The sequence below is a fragment of the Pseudochaenichthys georgianus genome, chromosome 5 (assembly GCF_902827115.2).
Source record: "Pseudochaenichthys georgianus chromosome 5, fPseGeo1.2, whole genome shotgun sequence".
In the NCBI taxonomy this organism is placed as follows: Eukaryota; Metazoa; Chordata; class Actinopteri; order Perciformes; family Channichthyidae; genus Pseudochaenichthys; species Pseudochaenichthys georgianus.
In genome coordinates, this window is record NC_047507.1 from 21191356 (window position 1) to 21204705 (window position 13350).

Genomic DNA, 13350 nt, shown 5'->3' on the forward strand with positions numbered 1-13350 from the left:
CCTTGCTGCTTCTTGGCAGACAGAACCCTACTAACTCGGATTTGATAGTGAGTTGGTTTACTTGTCTGAATATCAATATATTTTAATAATAAACTCCGTTACACCAGAGTACAGTGAGTGCTGAAAGGCTATGTGAGTATTGTCCGGTCAATTTGCTACACAACAAACTTTTTTTTAATCCCTCGTTTACCATTGCATCTAGATATTGTCTTTATGTATTTGTATGCGGAGTGAATCGTGTAAATCAGCCACTGGGGCATAACATATTGTGTGGTGTTGTTTAACCAATGCAATACTTATATTGATCTCCAACTTCCTGTTCCTAATTTGACCTTTGTGAGTTTTTCAATGATGCAAACATAAACACCCTTCTAAACCTCACAAGACACACACACAAATGAAATTAACTTCAGGCAGCACAGTTAGGGGATACACTGTGTTGGTGGCTGATATAAGATGATCTCTGAGGACCTCTATTTAGATGTCAGTGTTATAAGTCTCCATCTTTGTGTGATTTATTGAAATGTGTATGATTGAAAAGTAACATAATAAGTATTGACATTGGCCAGCATTTATAAATAATGTATATACAGTAAATGTATACCCTTTATATTCTATATGCATATCTAGTTTGTACAATGTAAATAGCAATTACAGTTTTAGTCCAATTAAAATGTTAAATGTAATCATTTTCAAAGTGCTTTTAAACCTTTTTGTCCTTGGATTCATGTCGATTTTCTTGTATCTCTATATATTTTAATATGTTGCTGGCAGTTGTTGTACTGTAAACAATGTTGCAATAAAGATAATGAGGTAACAAAACTTTGATCTCTCATCTTCTGTCAGATGTGGCGAACCAGAAACAGGAGATTATTGTCTGACTGTTCTTTAAATTTGAAACAAATTGGTAATTCAACAACTTTTCAGCCCCCTTGTCGAGATGACTGATATTAGTGAGACAATTGGATATTTTAGCATTAGATTTGAGTATGCAAATGCAATAATACCATCGTCTGTCTTTGGCATAAATATGCACATAATTGGATTTTAATAAGACTGTGGTAGATAAATTGTGTAATAAAAGTGGCCGGTCCACTAGGTGACACTATGGAGCTGGCGTTATGACCATCAAGCAATGTAACAATGTGGGTTTTTATTACTTTTTAAAAAAAAGAACAGATGCTTAAACTATTACATATATTTTAAGTATGATATCTTTATAAGTGTCAGTTGTACCTTTATACAGTCAGAAGTATATATTTTTAACCCAACTAAAGTTACTCAAAGGCTTCAGTTAAATAACTTCAGGATAGGATATTTTTTAAGTTCGAACATTGAAATAGACAAATAGTTTTGTGAAATATATGAAGTACTATTATAGATTCAACAATAGGCTATTTATATTGGTATTTGGTAGTAGTTGAAATGGCTCTGTCTTGCTGCTACTGGGTATACAACATTATACTTAGATTGCATTCGTAATATCAACAACTCTTCCTTTAGTTAATTCAACAACATAGCAGATAATGGTTTGTAGCTACTAGTCCTACTTTCTACTTTGATACAAAAAGACAAACTTCAGTATTTTCCTATTGCTGTATTTGGTCAATATGAAAAAAGAACAGTAGGCTAACCTAGGTTGAGAAAGTGTAGCGTACTGGTTAATAGAGCAAGCTGTTCCCCAATGTGTAGGCTTTAAAAAACAAAAAACACCTGTTATCTCTTCTTTTGGGAATCACATAAACCCTTGACGCTTGGGGCAATGAAGGCTTTTTCTAATAGGCCTACCTTTTGATGAAAACAGTGGCGCGCCGCCGTTGACTACATTTCCCATGATGCAATGGGAGTGGGCGTTTCTTCCTGGTGAAGGTTGGCCCTGCTGCTGCTGAGCTGGGAGGTGACGGGCTGTCTCTCTGTTAGAAGTCGGACAGAGGGGAACTTCACGGCGGCTACGGGTGTGGCTTCAAACGTGATAAATCTCAACGCGGGGGAAGAATGCTTAACGGCACTAGGGATTAAAGCAAAAATAACATACAGAGCAGTGAAGAGAAATATTATCTGAAAAGTGTGTGGTGTGTGTGCGCTATCCTCACTGGCAGCAGGAATCCGTGTGTGCTCGGGATTTCAACAGCTGGAATACTTTTTATTTTTGCTCAACTCCTGTTTTCGTGTGTTTTAACCTGCTCTCTTGTTTGACTGTACGAACTACCATTTTACCTAAAAGTGGAACGTTAGAAAAAAGTTCCTTGAGTCGCTGGACAACTTCTCAACTCTGACAAGAAACCACAAATGCTGGTGAAGTGACTGAACAACCAAGTGTGTTTTTGGGAATTGTTAGAAATCCAAGTTCACATTGCAGGAGGAAATCTATGTTTCTAGAGACCTGTCGCCTCTCACCAAAAATAGAAGTCGCCTTACCCAACTTCAGCCCTTGTTTTTTAAAATAAGGGTTTTTCGGACTTAGCCGATACATTATTTCTCAGGTGATATTTCCCCACTAAGCAGCAGTCCTGAAGCGCGCACTAGGAACCATGGGTTGTACGGTTAGTCAGGAAGATAAAGCCGCGGCCGAGAGGTCTAAAATGATTGATAAAAACCTCAGAGACGATGGGGAGAAGGCGGCGAGAGAAGTGAAACTGCTGCTGCTGGGTGAGTACTGTGTCACAACACTTGTACTGTCTTGCAAAAGTGCCTCATTAATGGCCACAGATGAATTGTGCAATAGCATGGAACACTTGACCATTTGTACACACATGACACAGGAGAATAACAGACACATAACAGACACAAAGCCCACGAGTAAGTTACTTTTTTAGCTTTTAATAGTCACATTTCCCCTTTTTAAAGTGTGGCATTCATTCATATCATTCACACTGTTGAAGTGTTTTTACAGCTACACCAGAACTCTATTGGTTAGAGTTGAGTGTAAACCCTCTGGAGACACACATGAGGCAATGGGCAGTCCTGTGGACTAGCCCCCCCCCCCCCCCCCCCACTGCCATAGTGTGTATGTTAATTATAAGTTGAATGTCCTGTCCTGCCCTTTGCCTTTATTCTTACTGTAAACATGTGGGCTTTATTTGGGATGTTTGGAGTTAAAACATCATTCGGGATCACGTATCTTGCAATTGGTGGTGTTAAATGCTAAACTCTGGATGTTGAGTGAAAGGTTGAGTGTCTGATTTCTTTTGACAAGGTAGCCAAATAGGCAGTCTTATATTTGCAGAGGTCTCCTCCCACCAGGACTGAACTGAGGGTCAGACAAGCCAAGGTCTGGTTGATAATGAGTGGGCGGCTGCTGTTTGGACTGAGGGTCAACAGCCCTGACTGTTCCCAGCACTCACACACGTATAAACAACTGATTCATAGTAGTGCTTGGTAGCAAAGAGAGAATGAGGCTTTCCCAGGCTTTTAATAGTCTCCCTGCTTCCTTTGACTTGTAGCTTACTGGACACATTGCTTTGTTCTGCTTTGATATTGAAGACACTGACATCTTGTTTTACTTCCAACCAGCCTTATCATTTGAGATGGTCCTTTATGGCATGGGGCATTATGAAAATGATTGTCAATGTTATCCTGCTAATCCTTAAAATATGCTCTAAATGTCAAATGGAATCAAACTTACTAGAATCACTTTAATCATACAGTCTCGACTAAGGTATCAATACATCATAATGTTCCCATGCATAACTGTTCTTTCTTGCATGATCATTCTTGTCTAGTTTTTTTGATCAGGCTTTATATTGTGAGTCATTAAATAACTATTTTTCATCCGTAATAAAATCCTACATCTCATCACTTTTACAATACCTATTTTTTTTTTCAAGCAAGTATCCTCTAAGAAAGAAAACCTTACTAGATATGCAGCTCAGACAAGCACAACAAATTGGCTGCTTCAACAATAATTTGTAGGATGAAAAGTTCAAATCAGTAAATTCAAGCATCGATGACGTGTTTCATTTCATTTCCATTGATTCACATTCCAGAAGCTACTCCTGTTATTGCCTCAAGATAGTCAATGCAATTTTGAGTCAGCCACTCATAGAACTGTATTGAAAACGCCATGCTGAACATATGCTCTGGTTAATATTGATCCTGTGTGCAGAGAAATATGGGTCAACTTGAATCATATTTGAAAATAACTATTTCATATTCTCATTCTCACCATGCTCAAGTATACTATAGCTTTCATAAATCAGAAGTAGTTTGGAGGCATTTTTGTAACAGGTTGGCGGTCACACAACATTGATTTGTCTTCCTCTTCCTGACAGAAAACAGTACATTCTGTAAATTGATAGAGACCGCATACTGTGTTTCTCTCTCTTGGGTCATTAAAGAGATGTCTGGCCGTTAACTTGTGCCACTGGTTTGAAGTCTAATTACATACTCTGCTGTACAGCAGGTTTAATATCAGTAATTACCATCCAGAGCAGTGTGTGGGGGAATTATAGGAGAGGTCTGAATCTGAACCCTGGGTTTGTGAATGTATGGACAAAGGACTTTTCCCCTTCAGATTAGATTAGATTACTTTATTGTCATTACAAAAATGCAAGCACACTTGTGCATTTGGAAAAAATCTTGTCACGGTGTGCAAATACTATTGGCTATAAACCTGTAATATCTTTTGTAGGATTTCCAGTCTCTGAAAAGTGAACTTTAAGTTCTAGATCTGGAAAGGGTGCATTAATAATACCTTCAAGATTTAAGGTGCATTTTGTCAGTTAGAATAATGCTCCGTTACAGTGTCTCCATGTTGTGTTTTTTAGTTGTAGCTGAAATCATATAATCTATTAAGTATGTGTAATAGAGGTGTGACATCCTTCCAGAGGTGCAACATCACACCTCCAGGTACGCTTTTCAGCACTCCCATCTGTTGCCATGGAATCTGTTGGAACAGCTGTGAAAAGAATGCCTGCCTCCTTCACCAGTAAACCGTCTGTGCTGTCAATGTCCCTCTCAGAGCAAACTCGCGAGACTCTAATGTGAGCTGTTTGTGGGTTTAATGTTGAATGATTCCTCGTTTCTACCACAATGATGAATCTCTCTTTGAATCAATTCTGGATTACAGAGGGAAACCACAGAATGTATAATACAAATCTTAACTTCCCCATTTATATTTCATACAGTGTCATGCAATAAGGAGTTTCCATTATAAATACTTTTCCTGTCGCCTGCCTGGCCTAAAAGAAGGCTGTGTTTGATTGTTTTGCTGTCCCCAGAGAAAGCCATTAGTTAATTTAATGTAGCAGCGAGGACTTCATACCATTGAGGCTTAAGTTTTCATTAACGGGAAGCACTCATTCACAGGCTTCCCTGTTGATTCTGATCTTTGATTGACATGTAATCCTCCTCCCTGTTCACAACAAAGATTTCTCTGCTCACTTTAGTTGATTCACTCTATCCTTTGGCTTACTAACCTTTTTTTCCAGCTCAACGAAAATGTATTTTGGCTGCATGCCACGCTTAAAGTGTGAGAACTGCAGTCTAGTAGTAGGACACATTTCTGCATGAGGCACACACACACACACACACACACACACACACACACACACACACACACACACACACACACACACACACACACACACACACACACACACACACACACACACACACACACACACACACACACACACACACACACACACACACACACACACACACACACACACACACACACACACACACACACACACACACACACACACACACACACACAATGTTAATTGTGCATAAACACACTGGCTTAGATTAGCGTCTTGATAGGCTATACTGTTATGTAATGTGCTGGCTTGACAGCCTCCTTTTATTGTAGCAATATACAGACTTATGGACGTCGTACTAAAAACGTCTTCCTTATGTGTGACCATTAAAGAGGCGTGAAGCACGTGTGCAAACTCCCTTTTCCCCACATAGCTGTCAGCTCGACAAGGTAGAGTTGATAAATGAATACAAAATAAAAAGGGGGCTGCGGTGAAAAAATGCTGATCTTGGAAGGAAAACAACTCGGTCTATTTTAGGTCTTAAAAAATAACTGATATGGCAGCGCTGTTTTCCCTTTCCATCGGGGATAGTGGACGTGTTGTTAAATGACATGATATAAGGCATGCTCTGCAGTACACATTATACAGTCAGTTTACAGTTGGTGCTTCCATGTGTAATTGACTTGGATTCCATTACATAGCGCCAGTGGTCACTGCAGTGAGGCTGCCATGTAACAATGTAAGGCTGACGTACTGTTCAGCCTGCAGCTAGTTTTATTCCTGATCAAAGCATTAAACGGTTAACCTAAATGAAAGCGGAAGCCACTTTGCATTTCTCATGCCACGGGATGGTGAATTTGTAGTTAATGTTTTCAGGCTAGGAATATATTAACTGTGTGTGGAGAGGGGATGCAAAGAGATATCTTGTATAACTAACACGGCAACCATGTCGTTACACAAGGTTGTCATTATTATAAACCAGCATTAAAATGTTTTAACCACAGACAAAAAGAAAGAACACATGATGTGAAACCAGCCGTTTTCTCTTCCTCTTTTTAAATGTGCTCTCTGCAGTGTGCGTGAGGATGCTCGCTTGATAATCTGCATACTTTGCTAAAGCCTTGGTCAGGAAGTCGGGAAATAGCCTCGCAGTGAACACTGAAGCAGATATTGGATGACGTGAGCTCCAATGAAAAAATGAGGCTAGATAGGCCACACTTAGTCGCCTGGACTTGCTCTTTCTCAGATTTCTTTCAGGCAAACGTGTGGAAGGTTCAGCTGAGTTTCCAAGCAATGAACAAATTGGTTGGGGTTAAACCCTTCAGACCACTGAATCAACACTAGCACATAACAGGACATCCCTGCATGACATCCATTTGTTTAAATTACAGCTGATCAACCCACCTACAATGAGTAGGTATATCCGCTGTGGAAAATAAAAAACTATAAAAGCACCTGGTACAAAAAGTGAGTCAAGTCGAACCAATGCCAGTCAGTGAAAATGCAGTTTAACCTAGTGGCTATTATGATTTTCAATGTTTTCTTAGCTCAAAAACAACGAAACCCATCAAACCTATCACGGATTATCTGTATTATACTGTACGCTGTTCAAAACAACAACCCCAGAGTCTGTATCTGTAACGGTACAAACGGTTTTTTATTTCCTCGTTGCAATAGAGAGCCACAGCCAAACACTTCAGGGTGACATTTAAGCTCGTTTAATTCTAATAGGTCGTAACCACTGTCACACATCGTCACAGCTCACAGTTTCCTCCTGTGGGTTCCAGCAGACCAAACTGTTACGTTCAGTTCTCTTAACAGCTTCGATCAGGTAACTTTCTGGAAGCTTAGCGATGCAGACACAGTATTGATCACAAAGAGAGGGCGTCTATCGACTGCTCGATTTGTGAAAGCCATCGATGTGAGCAGGGTTGAGCTGGGAAACCTGAGCTATTGGCTTGAGAGGCAGGGAGATCGGGACTCTCTGAACTGATCCTGTTGTTTTATCTTCACCTCTTGGTGATTATAGTGTTTGACTGTTCTGCAAAACTCTATAAAGCTGCTCCCAAGTTCCTTCTCCATTTTCACCTCCACAGGAGTGTGATCAGAAACAATCCCAAGAAGTCAAACATAACAGGGCCATATTTATCCAAGAAGCATCAACAGCACAGTAAGTCTCCAGTGCAGGCACATATTTACTGTAGACAGTTGTGTTTGATGACAACACAAGGTGACATATTCTCCTGCTGGTCAGCCCTTGTGGTCAGCGCTGCATAGACACTGGGTTCCTCCCTCTTATTAAAGTCAGTGTCTGAGATTCAGTGGGTGTCGGGTGTAATTACAGTTGGCTGATTATAGGGACCTTGGTTTCTCTGGAGAAAGCCAGTCAGACTGACCTGTTCCGCAGCTCCATGTCTCCGAGTGCCTTCTCCGGAACACTTCCACAGCTCCCCAACCAATCTCCTCTGAAAACTCAGCGTGCTTTGTTACTGACGTCTACAATGAGCACTTTTGGCAGATATGTGCCGATTCTGTGAGATTTATCATATGAGCTGCTGCCCTATTTTTTTTGGGTGACCGTGTTTACTCAACAGTCTGCACCACAGTGCTGCCCAATTAGCTGTATGACGCACTGGATAGTGTGTGTGTGTGTGTGTGTGTGTGTGTGTGTGTGTGTGTGTGTGTGTGTGTGTGTGTGTGTGTGTGTGTGTGTGTGTGTGTGTGTGTGTGTGTGTGTGTGTGTGTGTGTGTGTGTGTGTGTGTGTGTGTGTGTGTGTGTGTGTGTGTGTGTGTGTGTGTGTGTGTGTGTGTGTGTGTGTGTGTGTGTGTGTGTGTGTGTGTGTGTGTGTGTGTGTGTGTGTGTGTGTGTGTGTGTGAAGGGGCAGAATATCCTGCAATTACAGGGAGAGCTAAGATAAAGCCAGCTCCTACAGACTGTGTGTCTCAGTGCGAGTCCACAGGGACAGCGCTTTACCATCCTCTCTCCTCAGGAAATACTCATAGCTTAGAAGATCCTCCACGGCTGCCTCAAATATAGACCTCTGCTGTATTCCTACATTATTCCTGCTGCTTGGACATCTTAGTGAGGAAAGGGGGTTTGTGCTTGTCTGTGCCTTTCAGAGTTCACCTTGATCACCACAGGGTGTGAAGATATTTGACACAGGACCAGATCACAAGCATTATTCTCTGTGCAAGGACTTAACCTCCGATGATGTGTGTAGGAGGAGGAAGTAGATACTGCAGATAGCACTTCACACGGGAACGGTTGCAAAATGCAAAGCTCTATTATTGAGAGCCTTGGATATAGGCCGATACAGAAACAGCTTTCAAATAACGTATTGTTTTGATATCTTTCTTTAAAGGGTCAGTTCAACCATGTCTCAGAAAGCAGTTATTCACGGGGGTATCCAGCCGTGCAGATATCATTTGATTTGATTAAACTGCTTTCAGATATTCTCCACCACTTCTACTTCCAGCCAAGTGCAATGAATGCATCCTTAAAGCTTCTCAAAATACTAAAACATTATTTGTTTGCCAGAGTTTCTAACAATACGCCTAATTCTGTTCATGTTGGTTAACCGGCTATTTTCTCCCTAAGATCAAACATGCTGGAAACGATTGAGTGTAGACAAGGGCGTGAAGAGAAGAGATCTGTAGATGATCCTGAGTAACTGGGCGATGTTTGTGGTTAAACGTGCTGCTGATGAGCCTTTTAAATGTTATCTCTGATCAGTGTGAGCACAACAAACAAAGTAATTCACCTGCACTGTATACGGTGTGTTACAGAACTGTCTGGAATGGAGGTCTGAACACCTGGGGGATTACATCTGACTTATATGCATCACTTGATACCACTTTAGTTCTTTGAATGAACTGGCCCGCTCATGCACATCTCTGAGTGTTCTGGCATTTTTCCATATGTAGCTACAGGGCTACAAAAACCTTTAGTTTCAACCCAAACCTGATCGACAGTATTTTATAGTCATTACTGTGCTCCCTGCAGTGCTGCTTATTTTGCTAGTGTCCTGAGAATACACAATTCACTCCTCAAAGTCATGCCCCCCCCCCCAATAGAATCACCAGAAATGTCAAAGGTCCCCACTTTATTTTGCTTATATACCAAGTGCCCTTAGGGGCTTGGGTGTGGGAGTGGGGGCTTTCTTTGTCTGACCAAGCCATTATCCCCTCCCACAATCCATGTCCCTTCTTCTTGCCATTATAGGAAATGAGCTCACTTCACTTCCCTTCCATCCACACGGGTCATCCTGTCATTTTTCTGCACTGGGCTTCCCCCGGGGGGGCCGTCCTGCACTCAGCTTTTGAGACTGTGTGTATGAACAGCCAAATGTCAAAGTCTTAGCCCCAGAAAGAAAATAGCTTCAATGGAGGCGGACTTCTTTGTACATTTTATCCTAACAATCTTGGAACAGAAGTGAAGATGACAAACTAAGAAAGAGAGGGTTCATTGAACTGGAAGAGCTCATGAGGTAAACGGTAAGGATGGAAGCAGAGGGCGGGCCACAGTTCAGGTTGAACCAAGTGGAAGACGGAGCGTGTCTCTATGATCAGCAGGGAGGCTTCACTTAACACAAATATCACTGCTGTACTTCTCCACAATCTGCTCAGTTTCTTCATCTATTATTTAGTTCAGCTGCTGTTCAAATGGGTTCTAGGTGGTAGAGAAAACACTTGGATGGCTGTGCAAAAAAAGGCAGACTGTCTTTTAGGAGGGTGTGCCACAAAAGAGATTTTATCATGACAAATGTTATCATCAACCTGTCCCTGTGTTTCTTACCGAGTGACAGTGTGTCGCCGCGGAGATGTGAAATGATGATGGCGTGAAGCTGTCAGAAAGCAGACAGAGGAAAGGGGGGCGGGGGGGGGGGGTGCAGGAAGCCACAGTGTACCCTTTCGGTCTGCTAAGTTCTCAGATTTAGTTCCACCTTGGCCTTTTCTTGATCTGTCAATCTGCTGGCTTTCAGCTGATTCTGGCTTCTGTTGGTGCTCATCTGAACACAGAGAGAGAGAGAGAGAGAGAGAGAGCGAGAGAGAGAGAGAGAGAGAGAGAGAGAGAGAGATAGAGAGAGAGAGAGAGAGAGAGAGAGAGAGAGAGAGAGAGAGAGAGAGAGCGAGAGAGAGAGAGAGAGAGAGAGAGAGAGAGAGAGAGAGAGAGAGAGAGAGCATCAAGTGAGGTGCCTAGCATAACTTAAGCAGCAGGGGCCCATGCAAAGGTGATAGATGGTGGGAATAGTTTAGATGTCACACTGGGTGAGGGTATGTTTTTTCCTCCAGGGGCCTCAGGGTGATGTTGAGACAGCTGCACAGAGAAGGCTGTCATTAAGGGGTCAGTTTATTGCTGTGGAATCGCCTGTCTCCAGCTCTTCAATATCTGACAACTAAACTGATACAATCTTTTATCTGGGTTATATTCTTTACCAACTCTTTGTTGCTTTCAGTGTAATGCTGCACAACACATTTACACTACATTAAATTCAAAGCTGTATGAAGTAGTTAATGAAGGAAATGTATTTCTTTATGATACATTATTGTACGTTATAAAAAGTGTGTTCACCTTCCAAAACCAATTGGAGCTTCCTGTTGATTTTACAAACGATGATCCTCTGAGGACAAGCCATTTAAAGGAAATTGACACTATAACCACCTTCTCTTTAGCTCATTTTATTATTTTATTACCTCATATTCCCATTTTTCTAATTAAATACGTTGATTAGTTTTGTTGTACTTTAAATCAATTAAAAATAACCTCTCTTTTCTGATTATCAAATGGTTATGCCTGGGACTTCACCGAAAGTAGCCTTCTTTTGTTATGCTTTTCCGTTAAGATCTCAGTCTATTTCTTCTTTCTTTTGCAATTTTGGATCATAGTTGTTAACTGTGTTGCAGATAGAATTGATGTCATTTCCTGTTACAGCCTGTCACCCCCTCCATCTGTCACTTCCTCTTTCAGCTGGCTGCATGTAAACGAGAAGTAGATGTGAGTCTTTTGTTCAGCTGGTGGAGGAAACCAGCACACCCATCCTGTGTCAGTAGCCTGGTTCTGATCCTCAGACTGTAGTCTCCGCTTTTTAAAACAGACTGTTTGAAACATAACAATGAAGCCCTCAAACCAGTCCGATTCAAAGCTTTTATTCATTAGAAAATCCTGTGCTTGTTGAAAAGAAATGAAAGCAGCCACCCTTTCTTTTCCCTTTTTCTTTTGTCTTTAAAATATCAGCAGTATTAACAATACTCGTGTGTCAGTGTGTTTTCACAATGTAAGTGGCAAACCTAACAGGAGGATAAACTGGTGAACATGACACACACCCCTGTGTCTGCTCACAATGAGTGGAGTTTAAAGAGTGTTAGCAATGATACTTTAGGACTGTTATAACTCATCTTTTGGACATACCCAGTCAATCTCAGCTAAAGATGTTTGGAAGGAATGTACTAGTGCGATAAAATATGTTTTGGTGTATTGTTTTGTTTCCCACCCTTAAATCAGCAGGGCACAGTGGAGAAAAGGTGTGTATCTTTAAGAAATATCCTTGGCTGGTTTGTGCCACTTGTAATTTGTGTGATTTTTTTTTAGTGCGAGTGTGTGTGTTTTTCAAGGGCTTTTGTGTGGTGTATCATTTTGGCATGTACAGGCTGACATCCTCTGAAAAACAAAACTAGTTTTAATCTTAAAAAACCTTCCCATGAGCCAAATATGATTGAGAGGCGAGACTGAGAGTTTAAAATGAAAAGCACATATTCAAATATAAAGTTAAGATGACAACAAAAGAGACATTTAGTAATAGATTATGCTATCTGCTGTTGTGACAGTTGAAGTACTCCTGTGATGAAAATAGGATGAATTCGTTTTGCATGCCGCTGTACAGAAACTATGCATGTATTTGTATGTAAGTAAGCCATGGGCATTTGAATGTGCAGTGCATTACTGTAATACCATAACAAATGACATAAAGTGTTAAAATATGTGCAGAACTATGTCAGCACACATTTGGATGAAATATGAAGTGAACAGTGCTTTGTGTGATGTTCAGTGTAACAGAAATATTGTCAACAGCAACACAAACTAGCACATCTGTTCACAAGCAACACCTGGCTATTTATGGTCCAATGTGGCTGAGGCAAGATAGGGTGAAGGTTTAGGAAGAAGAAAGACATCTAGCTTTTATCACCTGAACTTTTCCTCTTCAAGGAAATGGGTGGAGGACGCTGACTCAGCTCATGCCTTTCATTGGCTCCCTCATTGACGGGGACGATGTCCTCCAGGAAGACTTTAATCAGACCTGCTGGCAACCTGGGAGCTGCTTGTGTGTGTGTGTGTGTGTGTGTGTGTGTGTGTGTGTGTGTGTGTGTGTGTGTGTGTGTGTGTGTGTGTGTGTGTGTGTGTGTGTGTGTGTGTGTGTGTGTGTGTGTGTGTGTGTGTGTGTGTGTGTGTGTGTGTGTGTGTGTGTGTGTGTGTGTGTGTGTGTGTGTGTGTGTGTGTGTGTGTGTGTGTGTGTGTGTGTGTGTGTGTGTGTGTGTGTGTGTGTGTGTGTGTGTGTGTGTGTGTGTGTGTGTGTGTGTGTGTGTGTGTGTGTTGAGGCCACAGCACAATTGCAGCTTTTTTACGGTCACAGAAGTGTTTGTGCACGCATGTGTTATACTGACACTGCATTTGTGTGTGTTTATAGATGGAAAAAAGCTCCTTATTGCACTGATGGGGAAAATAGGTACATCCAATGGCTGCGTGGCATCCTGCCCCCCCCCCCCTCTGTGATTGTTGTGCTGTTTAATGTTTAGCTGTACACTAATGCTCTAACATTAGCAGTAACTTGAAATTCCCCGTGAATATAAGTTTATTGGTTTTCATAAAATT

The 13350-nt window shown here is 41.3% G+C and overlaps 1 protein-coding gene across 1 annotated transcript in view; it reads left to right on the forward strand.

Moving 5' to 3' along the window:
• The first annotated feature begins 1899 nt into the window (after positions 1-1899).
• The window catches only part of LOC117447191 (guanine nucleotide-binding protein G(i) subunit alpha-2), a 51631-nt gene continuing 40180 nt past the window's right edge, over positions 1900-13350 (forward strand). Inside the window, exon 1 of the mRNA XM_034083865.2 lies at positions 1900-2649. Within this exon, the coding sequence (XP_033939756.1) occupies positions 2532-2649 (118 nt within the window). The 5' untranslated portion in view covers positions 1900-2531. The remainder of the gene's footprint in view (positions 2650-13350) is intronic.